At 42.9% G+C, this 16537-nt stretch overlaps 1 protein-coding gene across 1 annotated transcript in view; it reads right to left on the reverse strand.

Moving 5' to 3' along the window:
• Nucleotides 1–16537, reverse strand: part of spoplb (speckle type BTB/POZ protein like b) — a 53152-nt gene that overhangs the window by 4967 nt on the left and 31648 nt on the right. Inside the window, exons 3-11 of the mRNA XM_060941739.1 lie at nt 13380–13507; nt 13003–13119; nt 6171–6292; nt 5889–6040; nt 5660–5787; nt 5333–5510; nt 5180–5235; nt 1456–1578; nt 1214–1356 (exon numbers count right to left, since the gene is read on the reverse strand). Of these exons, the coding sequence (XP_060797722.1) occupies nt 1214–1356; nt 1456–1578; nt 5180–5235; nt 5333–5510; nt 5660–5787; nt 5889–6040; nt 6171–6292; nt 13003–13119; nt 13380–13409 (1049 nt within the window). The 5' untranslated portion in view covers nt 13410–13507. The remainder of the gene's footprint in view (nt 1–1213; nt 1357–1455; nt 1579–5179; nt 5236–5332; nt 5511–5659; nt 5788–5888; nt 6041–6170; nt 6293–13002; nt 13120–13379; nt 13508–16537) is intronic.

Raw genomic sequence — 16537 nt, forward strand, 5'->3', positions numbered from 1 at the left:
AAAAGATCGATCCACGATCCGATATCGATTCACGTTCAAAAAATACGAGATCGATTCAAAAATGTGTGGATCGATCTCTTCCAGGTGGCTATAGGCACTGTTTTCTCGACCGCGCAAGGACCGCTATAAAAAGCGGGTGCCGGCAAACGAAACCGAAACTTAAGAACGCGAGATGGCTGAAGCTGCACAGCTAAAATCACCGCCTGGCCTGAAAGCTGATGTATGGCATTACTTTGGATTCAAACGTTACGAGGACAGAGACGAAGTCGACAGAACAAAAGCAGTGTGCAAACTGTGCCACATAGAGGTGGCAATACAACCAATCTCCGCAACCACTTATCCAGGCACCACGCCGACACGGTTTCAGCTAAACCTGCGGCGAATCAAACTGCACTGGAGAAGGCATTTGGTGTTAAATTACATGCACAAACACATATGGGGCTGTTCCTGTCGATACGGACAGTTTTTACTTTAAAGTGACAATCCAGCGATATCTAAGTGAATCGATATCGAATCGGATCGTGACCTTATGAATCGGAATCGAATCGATCCAGGAAATCTGGATCGATTCCCAGCCCTAGATGCGTTTTTGTTCGGGTGTTCCTTTTCACCAATAAAGACATCCTGTAAAATTTTTTGACCAAAGTCTAATGGTGGCACCATGAGGTTCATTTTTTGCCAAAAAACGCTTATTTTATGTTTTGGCGTAAGGTTTGAATCACAATGTCGGACTCCGTTTATTGATTTCTTGTGAGCCAGAGATCATGTTACGAACCTTTGCAAGGGATTGAGAAGCATTAATGTGATTCATAATACATTTGTATTGTTTAAAAGTAGTTGAACAGTTGATCCAATGAACAGCTAAAACTCAGACTGTGCTTGAGAATATATTTAGAATATGCACTAAAAATGTGGATCTAAGATATTTGGTATACTCTATAAGGTGCCGTAACGTTTCATGAAAAGTTTCATGAAAATGTTTCATGAAAAGCAGGGGGTTTCGCCCAGGGAGTAAATCACTCTAGGATCGCCACTGCTCATGGTGCCGCCATTAGACTTTTGAATATGGTCAAAAAATTTCACAGGATGTCTTTATTGGTGAAAAGGAACACCTGAACAAAAATGCATCAGATTTTATGTAAGTGAGGGCAACTGATGCACCCTACTGTACACGGGGGGGGGGGGGGGGGGAAGCACGCGAGAGCAGGCTTGCCTGTTGATGAAGTCTATGGCTTGTGCTTTGAGCTGTTCTGCACTGTGCAGGTCTGCCAGAATGAGGATGTCTGCCACATTCTCAACAGACAGACTGTTACACAAAGCCTCCTCACACATCACCTTCAATCTCTCCAAAGCATACTGCAGAAACAGAGAATTACAGATAACATACCCAGCAATGACTCATGCACTTCGTAAGATCTTATCAATTAGTACCTCATTTAGGCACTACTGCCTCACCTTGTCTGCTGCAGCTAACAGATGATCAGCCATTTTCTCCAGGTTTGGGGCTTTGTCCGTGTAGACAAAGACCATCATCTCTCTAAACACATCTGGTTCGACATCACTGATGTCCACGCGGTTCTGAGTGAGTGAGTGACAGAGAGAAGGCAGGGAACACAACTAAATATCTCCATGAAATTATGAAAGATCTGTTCTGTAATCCAATTACAATACAATGCTAAATAGAGTGCATCAGTTGTCCCCTAAAAATGAAAAGTCCCTCCGATCATGATGCATTTTTGTTTTTGTGTTCCTTTTGGTAAGAAAACACACTGGGTGAAATATTTTGACAAAATTCAAAAGTTTAATGGTGGCACCAGGAGCTCAAAATTATGGAAAAAGCTGCTATGACAAAATTTCGATCACTTTTCATGAAACGTTATGGCACCTTATAGAGTATACCAAATATCTCAAGCTAGCCGCACACTACGCCGATTTTCAGCGTACCGAGCCAACTGAAGTCGCGAGTCAGGCGTAAAGACTAGTTTTCGATGGTACCGACTCATCTCTCAGCCGATTCGAAAAACTAATCGGGAGCCAGACTGATCGGCGAGAGTCGCTAGCAATAGCCAATCATATCTTTCGCATATAACACGTGACATCATTAAACACAATTTCTAGCGTGAGAAATGCGTGTTGGTAGCACCTAATGCAGGTATATACTGTAATTCCATAGACTGAAGCTTTATCCATAGACACAGTGGGCTGGAAAGCCACTCTGCTCAAGTTGTGTGGCTGAATTCCAAATCGCTTTAACTCCCCTATATAAGTGCACTATTTAAGGTTGGGAATAATAGCTCATGCAGCCTAGATAGTGCGCTACAAATTCCATGTTGTGTCATTTGTAATTCAGCCTGTAGCATCTTCAAGTGTTGGATTTACCAGTAACTATATCCAATAGCCAATCACAAAGCTATTAAGTTGTCACGTGATATTTATCGGAATGTTTATGATGCTTAGTTCGCATAATCTTGTTTGGTGTCGCTTCAATCGTGACTGCACTCGTCAACAGTCGTGTGAGTTAGTCGGGAGTCGGCTCTGAAATGGGTCGGTTCGGTACCGCGTGGATCGGCGTAGTGTGCGGCTAGCTTTAGATCCACATTTTTAGTGCATATTCTAAATATATCATCAAGCACAGTTTGAGTTTTAGCTGTTCATTGGATCATTGTTCAACTACTTTTAAACAATACAAATGTATTATGAATCACATTAACGCTTCTCAATCCCTTGCAAAGGTTCTTAACATGATCTCTGGCTCACAAGAAATCAATAAACTGAGTCCGACATTGTGATTCAAAGTAAACCTTACGCAAAAACATAAAATAAGCGTTTTTTGGCAAAAAAATGAACCTCATGGTGCCGTCATTAGACTTTGGTCAAAAGATTTCACAGGATGTCTTTATTGGTGAAAAGGAACACCCGAACAAAAACGCATCAGATTTTATGAAAGTGAGGGCGACTGATGCACCCTAGTGCTAAAAGATCATCTGAAAGAGCGCTGTCCCAGCACCACACACTACCACGTGAAACGCGACGATGAGAATAATCCGAGACAGGAAAGAGTCGTGCAGATTACGCAACTACAGGGTGTCTCAAAAAAACGTACTCGCACTTTGAATGACGAGAAAACCTTTATTTATGAACATAGAGTGAAATGGAATAGCTTCGAATACAGAAGACAAATGTAATTGAAGAATCATGTTCGCAAATGTTCAAATTGATGACCATTATGGCCCTTTTCCACTACCCTTTTTCAGCTCACTTCAGCCCGACACGGCTCGCGTTTCGACTACCAAAAACCAGCACGACTCAGCTCGCTTCAGCCCTGCTTAGCCCCTAAAACTCGCACCGTTTTGGAGTGGGGCTGAAGCGAGCCAAACCGTGCCAAGTGAGGCTGGGGGCGTGAGCAGACACTCCCCTGTGCACTGATTGGTGAGGAGGAGTGTCCTCACATGCCCACACACGCCCTGCGAGCACGCTGGGATCTGTAAACACCGTAAACCCGGAAGAAGGAGAATTACGAATTACGAGAATTTCTGAAGCCTTATGCGCCTCGCCTCATCTATACGCTCTTGCCAGTATCTGTTGGCGTTGTCGGTGACAACAAGCCACAGCACCAAGACCAGCAACACTAACGACTCCATGTCCTCCATGTTTATTGTTTACTATCCGGGTCGTGAGACTACCGCTTAAAAGCTCACTGATGTCACTGTTTGCGCTGCTTAACGACATCACCTGACGTCCACCCACTTTCGCTAACTCCACCCAATGTGTCCACCCACTTCCAGCCAGCACGGTTCAGCGCGGTTGTAGTCGAAATGCAACTCCAACAGCCCCGCTCAGCACGGCACGGCTCAGCCCGACTCAGCCGCGTTGGTAGTGGAAAAGCGGCATTATTGTCCAGACAACGCTGATAACGCGCACCAAGGGATTCGCAAACGTCACGAAAAACAGGTCATTAGGAATATCGCGACATTGTCTTTCAATTTCCAATTTCAATGCATCAGTTGTTCTTGGTTTGGTGCGATAATTTCCTGCCATGCTGTGATTAATTAATTAATTACACCTGCAACACAAAAAAGGCAGCATGTTAGGGACAGTTAAAGTGCGAGTACATTTTTTTTGAGACACCCTGTATTGATCTCACTGGTCTGAGATCGACCTTCATTTTCCCAGTACCCTACGCTCTCCTTTCTGCCCAAATCATGCATGTGCTGTGTATTCATTAACAGACACTGCACTGGAAAAATACAGCAAATTATGTTAAAGCAGGCACTCTTGTAAATACACTAAGTAACTTTAAAAACGCACAATGGAATTCGACACGATATCACTTTAGATCCATGCATATATTTGAAATTTATGATATTGTATGTAATGCGCACACATCTTGAAACATCGATAAAGGACATTTATTGTCAAACTCAAGAATTAATTCACAATTAAAAAATTCAAAGTGACAGTTGGTCCATGTTCGGACCGTCATGCTGGAGATTCTGGGTCTGTGTCGTCCAGGGGTCTCAGCAGCAGTGACTGAGGGGGTCAGGAATCTGTCACGGAGGTGAGCTAGCCTGATGTGCTGATCCTGAACTGGCATCGTGACTCGAGGCTGACCAGGGCGTGGACGATCCCTGGTGCTCCCTGTCTGTCTGTAACGCTGACTCAAACGGGAAACGGTCGAATGATGAACACCGAAGTGCCGGGCGACCTCTGTCTGTGTACTTCCGGCACGCAACATCCCGATGGCCTGTTCACGTTGATTCTGGCTTCGGCGTGGCATCTTCAATAATGACAATTTTCCCATCATTTCCCCCGGGGATTTATAGGCAAGATTGTGCGTGTACAGTGTATGCAAAATTTGTTTGAAAATTAAAGCCTGTCCATGTCATTGACTACCCGAGTCATATTGTACGTTATTGAGTACAACTCCCTTAAATTCTGATTTGAGCACAGATTTGGAACTTATTCGGGCGGAACGAAGTTATTTTTCCATTGTGATAGATTTTTTTCTTCTTGAGATAAACTCAGCACGAATTCAGAAAGTTTTATCAATGTGCGTTTTTAAAGTTACTTCGTGTATATGACAGAATTGACCGAGGGTTCTCTCTCAATAACCTAATCATCTGACAGAAATGAGTCAGGGTAATTTAAAAACTTCAAAGTCCCTCCCCCCCCCCCTCACCTTTTTACTCTCCTCCATTTTGTGTTCGAACATGGCATTGAACACTGGTGACCTCGCTGCAAACCAAAGTTGAAAAATGTAAGCCGTGGCCAGCTCAAAAGCAAAACCAACAAAATAATTTTAAAAAAAAGTCTGCGCAGTCAGCAGCCACACCTGCCAGGATGGACTTGTGTGCTTTAAACTCCTGTCCTCCCACAAACAGGCTGCAGTCAGTGAACCTGGAGCCCTCCCACAGGCTGCCCAGGTCGTCAGCCAGCTGACACTCGGGCACCTTCAGCATGTTCATGTTGGACTGCCCGGAGATGTTCACCGAGTCCTGCACCACACTCACCTGTGAGCAATAACGAAGCATGTACAAAGCCTCGTTAGTCTTTACATGTACAGCAGGACCTGCACAGAAAGTCCTGTTCTAGGTTTAATACGAGTTTTGCTGCTACGCTAATCCTTATGACGTACATTTTTATCCTGAAATCACAATACCTCACAGAAAAGTGTAAGCTTGTCATCTGGTAGAAGTCCATTCGCTTCGTCAAGTAAGAAGTCGCGCCTAATAAACTTTTTGAAGCCCCAATCCTTTCCCTGGACAAACCGATATGCTCTTTGACTTTCTAAAGAACAAAAAAACACGATTAGTTAGTAACTGCACATACACTTCAGAAATTAACATACCATTTATGATGCGCTTTTTTTTTTTTTTGTGAGGGCTCACCCATGGCTTTAGTTTCTTCTCTTTTGGCATTCAGCAGGGAGAACTTAAACTTTGCTCGCACTTCACTTTTTGGACAGTTTACAAGCAGTAAGTAGAGGGACAAATAATCTTTACTCTCATCATCTAGCCCTTTTGGATTCACTCTTAAACACCTACGGGAGGGGGAAAAGAGTTGGAAATTAGAGTTAGGGCAAGACATTTTATCTGACTTGGGCTTCACTCCATATTGCATGGGTACAAATTAATACAAGGGGCAACAGTGACATGGGAACTGAACCTCACCACTTCATTTTGTCGTTGGGACCAGAAGAAAAGGTGGAACTTTTCAGCACCTCTCCCATCTCCTCTCGGCAGAAACTGAAGTTGTTTATCGTCCACATGTAGGAGAACTTCACTACTTTGACCTGCCAGGTAAGATACTGTGAATTATTATACATACAGGACACTTTTTCCACGGAATAAAAATGTGCGTTCTATTCCCTTCTCGCGGGTTTCGTTCATTTGGTTTGATAGCATGCAGTATTGTTAGCATATCGCTTATCCTACGTGTATTACCGTAAAATACCAAATAATAGCCGAGTTCCAATTAACCGCCGAGTTCCCTTTAACGGCCGGGTGTTGTGACAAATAAAGGCCGGTTCCGAATACTCGCCGGGGTCTAAAAAAAAAAAAAAAAAAAAAGCGCCCGAACGTTCTATCTAGAATCTTGAGGCTTCTTTCTTCAAAACATTCTTTTTACCTCAGATAGCATTGTGCTAGCTGTTTGAGACGTTCATCATGGCGCTGCCGCGAAAAAATAAGAAGTATGATATCAAATTTAAACTTTCCGTAGTAAAATATGCAGAGGACAACAGTGGAGAAGCGGCCGCAAGACATTTTTCTGTGGACCCCAAAAGAGTCAGGGAGTGGAGGAAGCAGAAAGATGACTTGCAACGTCTTTCAACGCAGGAGGGCAGCAAAGCACGGCTACCAGGCGGGGGCAGGAAGAAGGCTAGCGAGGAGCTAGAGGTTAGCATGAGGGAGTGGGTGCTGGCCAAGAGGGCCCGTCACGAGAGGGTCTCGAGAAAATTAATCAGAGAAAAGGCCAAAGAAGTGTACAACACCGTAAGCGATGGCCGAGAGGAGGGATTCACGGTGAGTGTTGGGTGGTTAAATCGCTTCCTCAAACGCAATAACTTCTCGTCCAGACGGCGCACTACAATTGCCCAGAAGGATGATGGAGAAGATGAGCAACATGAAGATGATGAGGGTGAAGCGTTTGACAATGAACTGGTAGTTGAGGATGATGAGGAGGAGGATGATGATGAGGAGGAGTGAGGGAAGGATATGGACTTAACAGGCTATCGAATCAGTTTTGAGTTGTTCTTGTGTTACGATGTGCTCATGTGTCCGAGTGTTTGTAGGCCCAGCAGTTTTCTGGTTTTCTGGTGTTTAAACGATTTTGCATTGCATAGTTTTCTACCGAAACAATATGAATGAATGAATGAATGAATGAATGAATGCAAAATGAAATTATTTCTATAATACTGTTTACAACATTTTGTTACGTGATAATAAACATGCCATTTCAATGTTATAATCTTGATCTACTGTAATATTTCTTGAGGAATGCAACTCCGTAACTTTTGACAGATGTCTTAGCCAATTACGTTTGACATGGGTGTGTGGGATATCACTTACGTCATCGAATGAGGAATACCCCTTTGGGGTATTCACCCAACGAAAGCCAGCGTGTGTGGTGACATTGAGGACTGCGGGTTTCCAAGGTTGGACTGCTGCTTCTGTTAAACGACCTAAATTGCCGAATGCATGCGTCAAAGCACACACTGAGTTTTATTAAAAAGACCTTATACCATTTCACTTGCCCTTACCCATTCGGATCTGGAAGACGCTTTACAAAAAAGGTGAGAGCGTTCTAACATGCATTTCAGTCTGCTCGTGGCCAAAAGCACGCGTCAGGCAGGCAACATGTAGGCCTACAAGTCAGTAACCTATTCAACTAACTTTCATCCGAACTTGAAGTTTTCTACGGGGTCGAGCCACCGTACCAACTCACTCGGGGAATAGGCTCATATCGGCCAAATAGGGAGACGTCTTGGAGAGAAACGTGAGAATGCAAGATGACAGTATGTAGCCACTGCAGGTCACTTATTTTTCAGCATAAGAAAAAAACCCTTTGGTTTGACACTTCGCACCCTAATTATGTTGCTTCAACGTCGCGCCCTCCGTGCAATTTCAGATTGACAGACATCGCGAAGCGCAAAGGGTGGAGGCTGCATGGGTGAGGGTGATAGCAAGTGACCATAACTTTGCAGAGTAATTAAATCACAGTGCTGCGCACAGACAATGGTGTGGTTTCTTGATTATTTTGTAAAGCATGCGCTTAACTAGTCATTAACAGGAAAAGGTGTGTGATTTATCCTTTATCCACCCCGACTGTGCCATGCGAAGATGCATTCTGCGTCTTCAAAATTCCCCGAAGTCGGCACCGTGCTATCTGTAATCTAACTCTAAACAAACTAAGTTATACTGGTTAAAAGTAGGCCTATCTGAGAATGAGTTTTTTTCCCCGTTTTGAGGTAGATTTTGGGGAAGGTGTTTGTGAAGAAGGAATTAATCGCCTGTTCCAAATAGCCGCCTAGTCTCTAATACGCGCCGGGTCTCTTACGTGATTGAGACAAATAATAGCCCGGGCTATTATTTGGTATTTTACGGTACGTCACTCTGCCCAATGGAGAATGAACGTTCAATATGGTTTACGATACTGCATGGTTGCCAAGGCAACAACACACCAGAGATGTAAAACTTCTGTGCTAGCGAGCGACTGTGACAACTCGTAAACAAACCATGGCCGCCTAGTCTGGTTAACACCAGACCATATCACAACTGAAATATGGTCTGGAATCCGCCTATTGAATTTCTCGTAGGGGAGGTGTGGTTTACGATTGTCAACGGCCGTTTATTGGACGTTGCAAATGTCTATCATTTGGCGTATACGTAGCCCATGGCCAATCATGGCAGCTGTACCTGGTGACGTAGTTAGAGCGACGAAGAGGCGAAGAAGAGAAGGAAAGAGAAAGAAAAGGCAAAACAAAAACAGGAAAACAATGGCACCGAACGATTACTGCCGTTTGTGCAAGACAAATATGAGAGAAGCTGATCGAAAGTTTGGTTCGTATCGCTCGCCGCCATGTTAAATGTGATCCGTAAACAGTCCCAAATAAACTACAAGCTTCCGTTTGTCGAGTAGTACGCGTCACCGTCTTTCCACCCCTCCCCACTCTCTGATTGGCTCCCTAACTCAGGCGAGCCTTTAGACCATAGTTTCCATGCTGTCTTTTCAGATCGGAACGACTGTGCAAAGCAGCATGGGATTTCCCAGGCTAATGGCTGCCAGGTTTGCTTCGTTAAATACGGAACATTCCGAGAGAATTTTGAAAGAGAAAGATGCGTTGAACACCTGAAAGGAATGTGCATGTATACTACTATTACTACTACTAATGGCTGGCCTTTTTTTCATGGTATATCAGATATATTCCATTCAGCTTGCATGATATTGAACAAGTAGAGTGAGCTAGACCACTCTTCTACAAAGGAAACGGTTTCAGAAATTCAACTGTTATAAAACAAGTTGCTCCAGTTTGAAAGCTCAGATCTGTAATGCATCCTACAAGACCACGGCATTCATCAGGAAATCCTGGTCTTTCAAGGTTGAGTAATATTTTGGTGTCAAAGAATGTGTGTTATCTGTGTTAGGATGCAGAGAGGTGATTAATGGGTAAGTGCAACACTCAAAAGGTGCAGTCACTCCAAAACTCATCTGCTCTATTTGAATACGATAATAAATCGTACATCCCGTTTTAGAAAACTGGCTTTAATATAAAATCAGCTTTTTACAAATTGCATGCCATCTCTTATTGTCTCACCCACGAGTAATGTGCACAGGCAGTAAAAACTTTCTCAAGCTAATATAATTGAGTAATCTGACTGCAAACACAGCAGCTGGATATTATTATTATTAATAATAAGGGATGGCACGGTGGTGTAGTGGTTAGCACTGTCGCCTCACAGCAAGAAGGTCCGGGTTCGAGCCCCGTGGCCGGCGAGGGCCTTTCTGTGTGGAGTTTGCATGTTCTCCCCGTGTCCGCGTGGGTTTCCTCCGGGTGCTCCGGTTTCCCCCACAGTCCAAAGACATGCAGGTTAGGTTAACTGGTGACTCTAAATTGACCGTAGGTGTGAATGTGAGTGTGAATGGTTGTCTGTGTCTATGTGTCAGCCCTGTGATGACCTGGCGACTTGTCCAGGGTGTACCCCGCCTTTCACCCGTAGTCAGCTGGGATAGGCTCCAGTTTGCCTGCGACCCTGTAGAAGGATAAAGCGGCTACAGATAATGAGATGAGAGATTATTAATAAATAAATAAATAAATAAATGTGTGTCACTTGAAATGTATGGTCTAAAAGTGAACATACTCTGTTGTTTAATACATGATAGCCACGCTTGTCTTGGACTCTATGGAGAATGTAATACATCCAAACTGTCTCCTCTATCCGCCTTTAATATCTAATAGCACTGGATCACAGAAGAACACAAAACATCTCGTGGCCGTCTACGACTGAGGACTAAAGACCTACCTCTTCATCAAACACTTGAATTAACACCTTGTTTATTTTATATATATATATATATATATATATATATATATATATATATATATATATATATATACACACACACACACACCCGTTCAAAAGTTTGGGGTCACCCAGACAATTTTGTGTTTTCCATGAAAAGTCACACTTTTATTTCCCACCATAAGTTGTAAAATGAATAGAAAATATAGTCGAGACATTTTTCTGGCCATTTTGAGCATTTAATCGACCCCACAAATGTGATGCTCCAGAAACTCAATCTGCTCAAAGGAAGGTCAGTTTTATAGCTTCTCTAAAGAGCTCAACTGTTTTCAGCTGTGCTAACATGATTGTACAAGGGTTTTCTAATCATCCATTAGCCTTCTGAGGCAATGAGCAAACACATTGTACCATTAGAACACTGGAGTGATAGTTGCTGGAAATGGGCCTCTATACACCTATGGAGATATTGCACCAAAAACCAGACATTTGCAGCTAGAATAGTCATTTACCACATTAGCAATGTATAGAGTGGATTTCTGATTAGTTTAAAGTGATCTGCATTGAAAAGAACAGTGCTTTTCTTTCAAAAATAAGGACATTTCAAAGTGACCCCAAACTTTTGAACAGGTGTGTGTGTGTGTATATATATATATATATAAAAATACACACACACACACACACACACAGTATATTATATATATCCTTGTCTTGTTTCCTTTTTATGCTGTACTAACCCCCCAGGCAGGGTTTTCATCGTCCCAGACCGAGCGAACAAGCACAAGAACGTGTTTTGGATTTTTAAGTTAAAGGTGTCTGCTGTCAACATAAACGCATCAGTGATTTAGAACCCCAAAGTGAGCAGTAGTGGTGATTCTTGCCATGATCACATCCAGTACTACTTTTCTTATTTTTTTTCTGCAGTAAAACGCAAGCTATTCGTTCAGTCCACACCCCACTAACACAGCCAAAAGTTTATGGACACTTGCCCATCACACCCTTTCTTGTTATAATAACCTCCACATTTCTGGGAAGGCTTTCCACTAGATTTTAGAAGACGGCTGTGAGGTGGTGTGCTCGTTCAGCCGCAGGAGCATTCGAGAGGCCAGATACTGACATCAAGTCCCAGGGCACAGTCATCCCAAAGGTGTTCAGTTGGGGTTGACGTCGCTTCATGGATCTCGCTTTGTGCACAGGTGCCTCTTGGTTCTGGTGCAGGAAAAATCATCATGCGACAGCATACACAGATATTCTGTATATCTGCGTGCTTCCAACTTCGTTTTGGGAAAGCTCACATTTGGATGTGATGGTCCATTATTGGCATATAGTGTATGCAATTAAATATATAAAATGTTATTTACCAGCTGGGAGGTCCGTATGGTGAAATACCGTGACCGAGGTCTTGAAAGTACTGAGCGAGGTCCTCTGGGCCGAGGTCAGTATTCAAGGCCGAGGTCACGGTATTTCACCATACAGACCGACCCTAAGCTGGTAAATAATATATTTATTTTTTTCTTTACCAAATTCTAACAGAAAACGAGAGCGCCCGAAAGGGAAAACCGACCCGAGCCACCATTTTGAATCCTCATTCACGGCTGTATTGCAAATGGTTTCCTCCTCAGTATACAAGCGCACTTCCATGGCAGGAAAAAAAACCCTACATTTTGCCGCCTATGTAGTCCCCTATTTATACAAAATTGAGTCATTCAGGATTCAGCCATGTTTTTGCTCGGCGTTAGCAAATTACAGGTTTTTAGCTTTCTCCTGAAATGTCTTCTTTTATTTCTTCTTCCTCAGGGTAGTAAAACTCGCTTTCGCTGTGAACGCTGTCGTTATCGCTATCCATGCTGTAAAATTAATGCTATTCTCCTGAGAAATGCTGGCAAAAATTTATAAGATTTTTGATAATCTTATAAATAAATCTTATTAAAAAAAAAAAAAAAAGATAAATGTTGACAAAAAATGCTACCACGTTTTTTTTGTTGTTGTGAACGAGCGAGTCGCCAGAGGTCCGTAACTGGGGTCCGTACTTTAGGATACGGACCCGCTCGCCAGCCAATCAGAGCGCAGGATTTGATGGAAACCACACCGCGAAAAAAAAATAAGCAGTTATTGGACAAGGTTGAACAAAATATTATGATTTGTAGTTGCTGAGAAAAGTGTAACGAAAATGTTGTAAATCCACACGATATGTTTCGTAAATACATTCAGTCGGTAAACAGGAAGTTGATGTGCGACAGACCTGAAAACAGTATACACGGTATAGAACCCCAGGCTGAAGCTCGGTACCAAGTGATTTATGGTCGCTAAGACAAAGGGTGTTTCGGACAGACAGAAATACAGAGATACGGACGGACAGAGGTAAACCGGCACCTTTTTATACCCCCACACCCCCAGGGGGTATAAAAATAATTTGAATGATAATCACAAGTGTGTGGATGCAGATGTACTGTATAAGAAACCAGGGGTTTCTTTTTCCTCTCACCTGTGTGTAACACCAGCTCTCTGCCACAGGTCCTGATGTCATCTCCCCTGGAGGAGGGGGGGTTGGGACCCGTGACATGGCCAGATTTATCCTCTCGCGTCCCTTATGAAGCTTAACCTACACACATGAGAAACTGTTATAGTGCAACAGCCAGAACCAGAAGACATCAAGACCTTTCTAGTGTCAAAGAATAAGAAAATGGATCCCATCTGTAACAATGGCATTTAGCACACCATGTTTTCCACCATGATGTGTAAAGTTTCTTAGCTAGAACTGAGATAAAATATTAATAGGGCAGACAATGTAAAACAGGTAAATACCTAATGCCTCAAGTTACTGTGACTGACTGGTGGTTGTTTATTGTATTTCTCTCTTACCTTGCGTTCAGAGGGGGACAGGTTACTCATGCCATCCCTAAGAGCATGCTAATAAGACTCAGGACTCCACAAACTGCTTTGCTCCGTTTTAACAGTGCATGCTGACTTCAGACTCCTCATAGCCCATCCTATATACACACACACGAGAAATAAGATGAGATGTTTTTACCCACAGCCTCTGTGAGGGAGGGAGCCCCTTTCTGTATTACTATAAATGATAACCACATGGAGGAAAACAAAAAAACAAAAGGGCATTATTACTCTAACTTAAACACAATTAACACCAACTGGCCATGTTTGAAAAGGAGGGGGGAAAAAATTAAAACAATTAAAAAAAAAAAAATCACTGAATAATCAAATCAACAGTGTAAGTACACAGTCCGTCTAAGAACTACAACAGCCCGTCTCTTTAAGAAACCACATTTCCCATCAGCCCACTTCCACTTTGACCTGCGTCACGCCGGGGCGGGATCACCAACGTTACTTCCTCTCTAAAGGCATAAATAATAGAACAAACTTCCGCTCTTTCTCTCTCGTGTCCGGATTCCAAGCCATCTGGACGCACAAAGAGATACGCTCCGCCGGACAAACCAAATAAGACGTCTTTTTCTTCTCTTTCTTGCAAGATCCACGATTCAGCGCGATTTCTTTGTTTACCACTGGCCACGGTAAAAATCCAGAATCGCGCAATTTTAAACTCCGTGAGTTACAACCGGTTTCATTCATTAAAGTTTTTCTTTCCATGAGCCACGAAGCGCTGGATCAAGAATTCTCTGCTTTCCACAGACGCGCTCCATGGGCCTCTGTGAAACTCAACTTCTCCGAGTAATTCCCTGTGCTTCACAACGGTGAAAAACTCCAAAGTCTCGGGACATCTTCTCATAATCTCGCGTAGAAGCGGGATACGGAAGTAAGACTTGGCATTTTTGGGCATAATTAAAGTTAGTCTTAGGAATTTGCTTTTATTGAAATAGTGTGAATATAAACCCAGGTTTATTTGTTACACTGTTAAACACGCAACGTATTGATTTTATTTTGTTCTATGTTCTCTCAATTGTTTAACAGATAGGCTGTGCATGCTTCTCTTTACTCCTACTAACATATTTAGTTCTCTTATTATACATCTTGACCGCATCAAGATTTCAGTGGATTCAGTATTGTTATAAGCTAGTGAAATTAGCCTACGGCTAATTCTTTGTTCCATTAGCCTCCAGGGCTAATTGTATTTGTCTCAAGGGATCACAAGGCCTCCACCACGTGGAGTTAGCTACACAGGCTAATCTAGGCCTACACAAACACGTGGCCACTCACAAATTCCTTTAGCTAGCTCCCCTTTGTCTTAGCTTAGCCACACGAGGTTAATCTAGGCCTACCCGAACACGTGGTCAACTCCTCCCCCACAAACACACGTGGAATTAGCTACAAAGCTAACCCTCTTGTAGGCCACACCCACACAAGGCCTCTCATACACATACACACACCTCACTGTTTGTATATATTTCAATCTGCTATTATCCATTTTTATTATAATAAATTCATTTTTTATTGAAACTGTGTTTTATTTGTGTTCCAATATCTTTGAAGTCCCCAATCTCCCAAAGAATTCAGAAAGGTGCATATAAGTTATGTAATATGGTAAGTGATCATAATAATTTGGAATATACCATAATTTGGCTGTTTGGTAATTTATTATTAAGCACCAAAATTAACGGTATGATTCACTTTAAATGATTCACTTTGAATGATTCAAATGAGACTGATTCAATTTAATTATTAACCTTCAGATTTAATGAGACTGATTTAATGAGATCACTTAATAATTACCAAATGCACCTACAACAGCATTAAAATGAGCCGAAATAAGCAACTCCAGAATTATTAGCACCCTTCAAGAGAATAAGGAAAAAGACTAAAACATACTAGGCTGAGGTAATATTAGCACAATAGATTTCCTTGTCTATACATGACATTACACTGCAATGATACCCAGTGACGCTTACTCCAATCATATAACCACACCTGCCAATCTTAACTCAATTTGCGTCGTAGCTCAGCATATTAACATTGAAGTACAATCATAGTTCTGAATCACTCAAAAATACACCCAAAGAGCAATCCTTTTCTGCTCAATAAAAGGGCAGAAGAGCCAATCGAAATATGAACCTGCAAAGATTTGCACAGGTGTTTTGAACTTTTCATTAACAACTGACATTGCCAACAAGCCCCACTTCCAGCACCCTCAGTTTCTGCCACGGGAAATGGAGAATGCCATCAGTTCATTAATCACCATAAATCAACTGCCAACCACTTTATCTATTTCAGGGTCACGGTAGCAACTGGGAGAACAGAGATGCCTCCCCATCTCCAGCAGGTTCGTTGAGATCCCCTACTGCTCCCAGGCCAGCTTGGAGATCTAACCCCTTGAACAAGTCCTGGGTTGGCCCACAGGGCCTCCACCCAGCTGGCCATGCCTGGTACACCACTAAAGGGAGTTATCAAGGGGGTATCCTTACCAGGTGCCCGAACCACCTCACTTCGCTCCACTCAATGTGGAGGAGCTGTGGGTCTACTCTGAACCCTTCCTGGATTTTCAAACTTCTCACCCAATCTCAGACAGTAAGCCCAACCACTTGCATTCACGATCTTATTCTTTCGGGCATTGCCCAAAGTTGATGACCATAGGTGTGGATAGGGATGTAGACCACCGACTGGTAAATCGAGAGCTTTGCACCAAGGTATGGCACAACAACCACATCACCCAACCTACAATCAATCAATCTCACATCATCTAGTCCTCTTTCTTAAAAATGGGGATCCACAATCCCAGTTTGCCAGTCCAGAGACACCATCCCAAAGGTCCAGGCAATGTTCAAAAGGCATGTCAACCAACACAACCCAACAACTTTGAGAGCCTTGAGCAACCCTGGGTGAATTCCATCCAGCAACAAAGCCTGGTCACTGGAGGGTTTGTTTTTTTGGTTTAAACTACCTCAGTGAGTTTGACCCCAGAGATTATGGCTATGTAGACACCCAATTTGTAAAAAGATCATAGAGAAAATGTTCAGATCCCCAGCACCCTCCAGCTCTACCTCATCAGTCAAGGTCAAAGTGTCCCCTCACTTAGGGCCGTGACCCTCCTTCATTTCCTGAGCTGCTGA

This window comes from Neoarius graeffei, chromosome 15 (genome assembly GCF_027579695.1).
Source record: "Neoarius graeffei isolate fNeoGra1 chromosome 15, fNeoGra1.pri, whole genome shotgun sequence".
NCBI classification, from domain to species: Eukaryota; Metazoa; Chordata; class Actinopteri; order Siluriformes; family Ariidae; genus Neoarius; species Neoarius graeffei.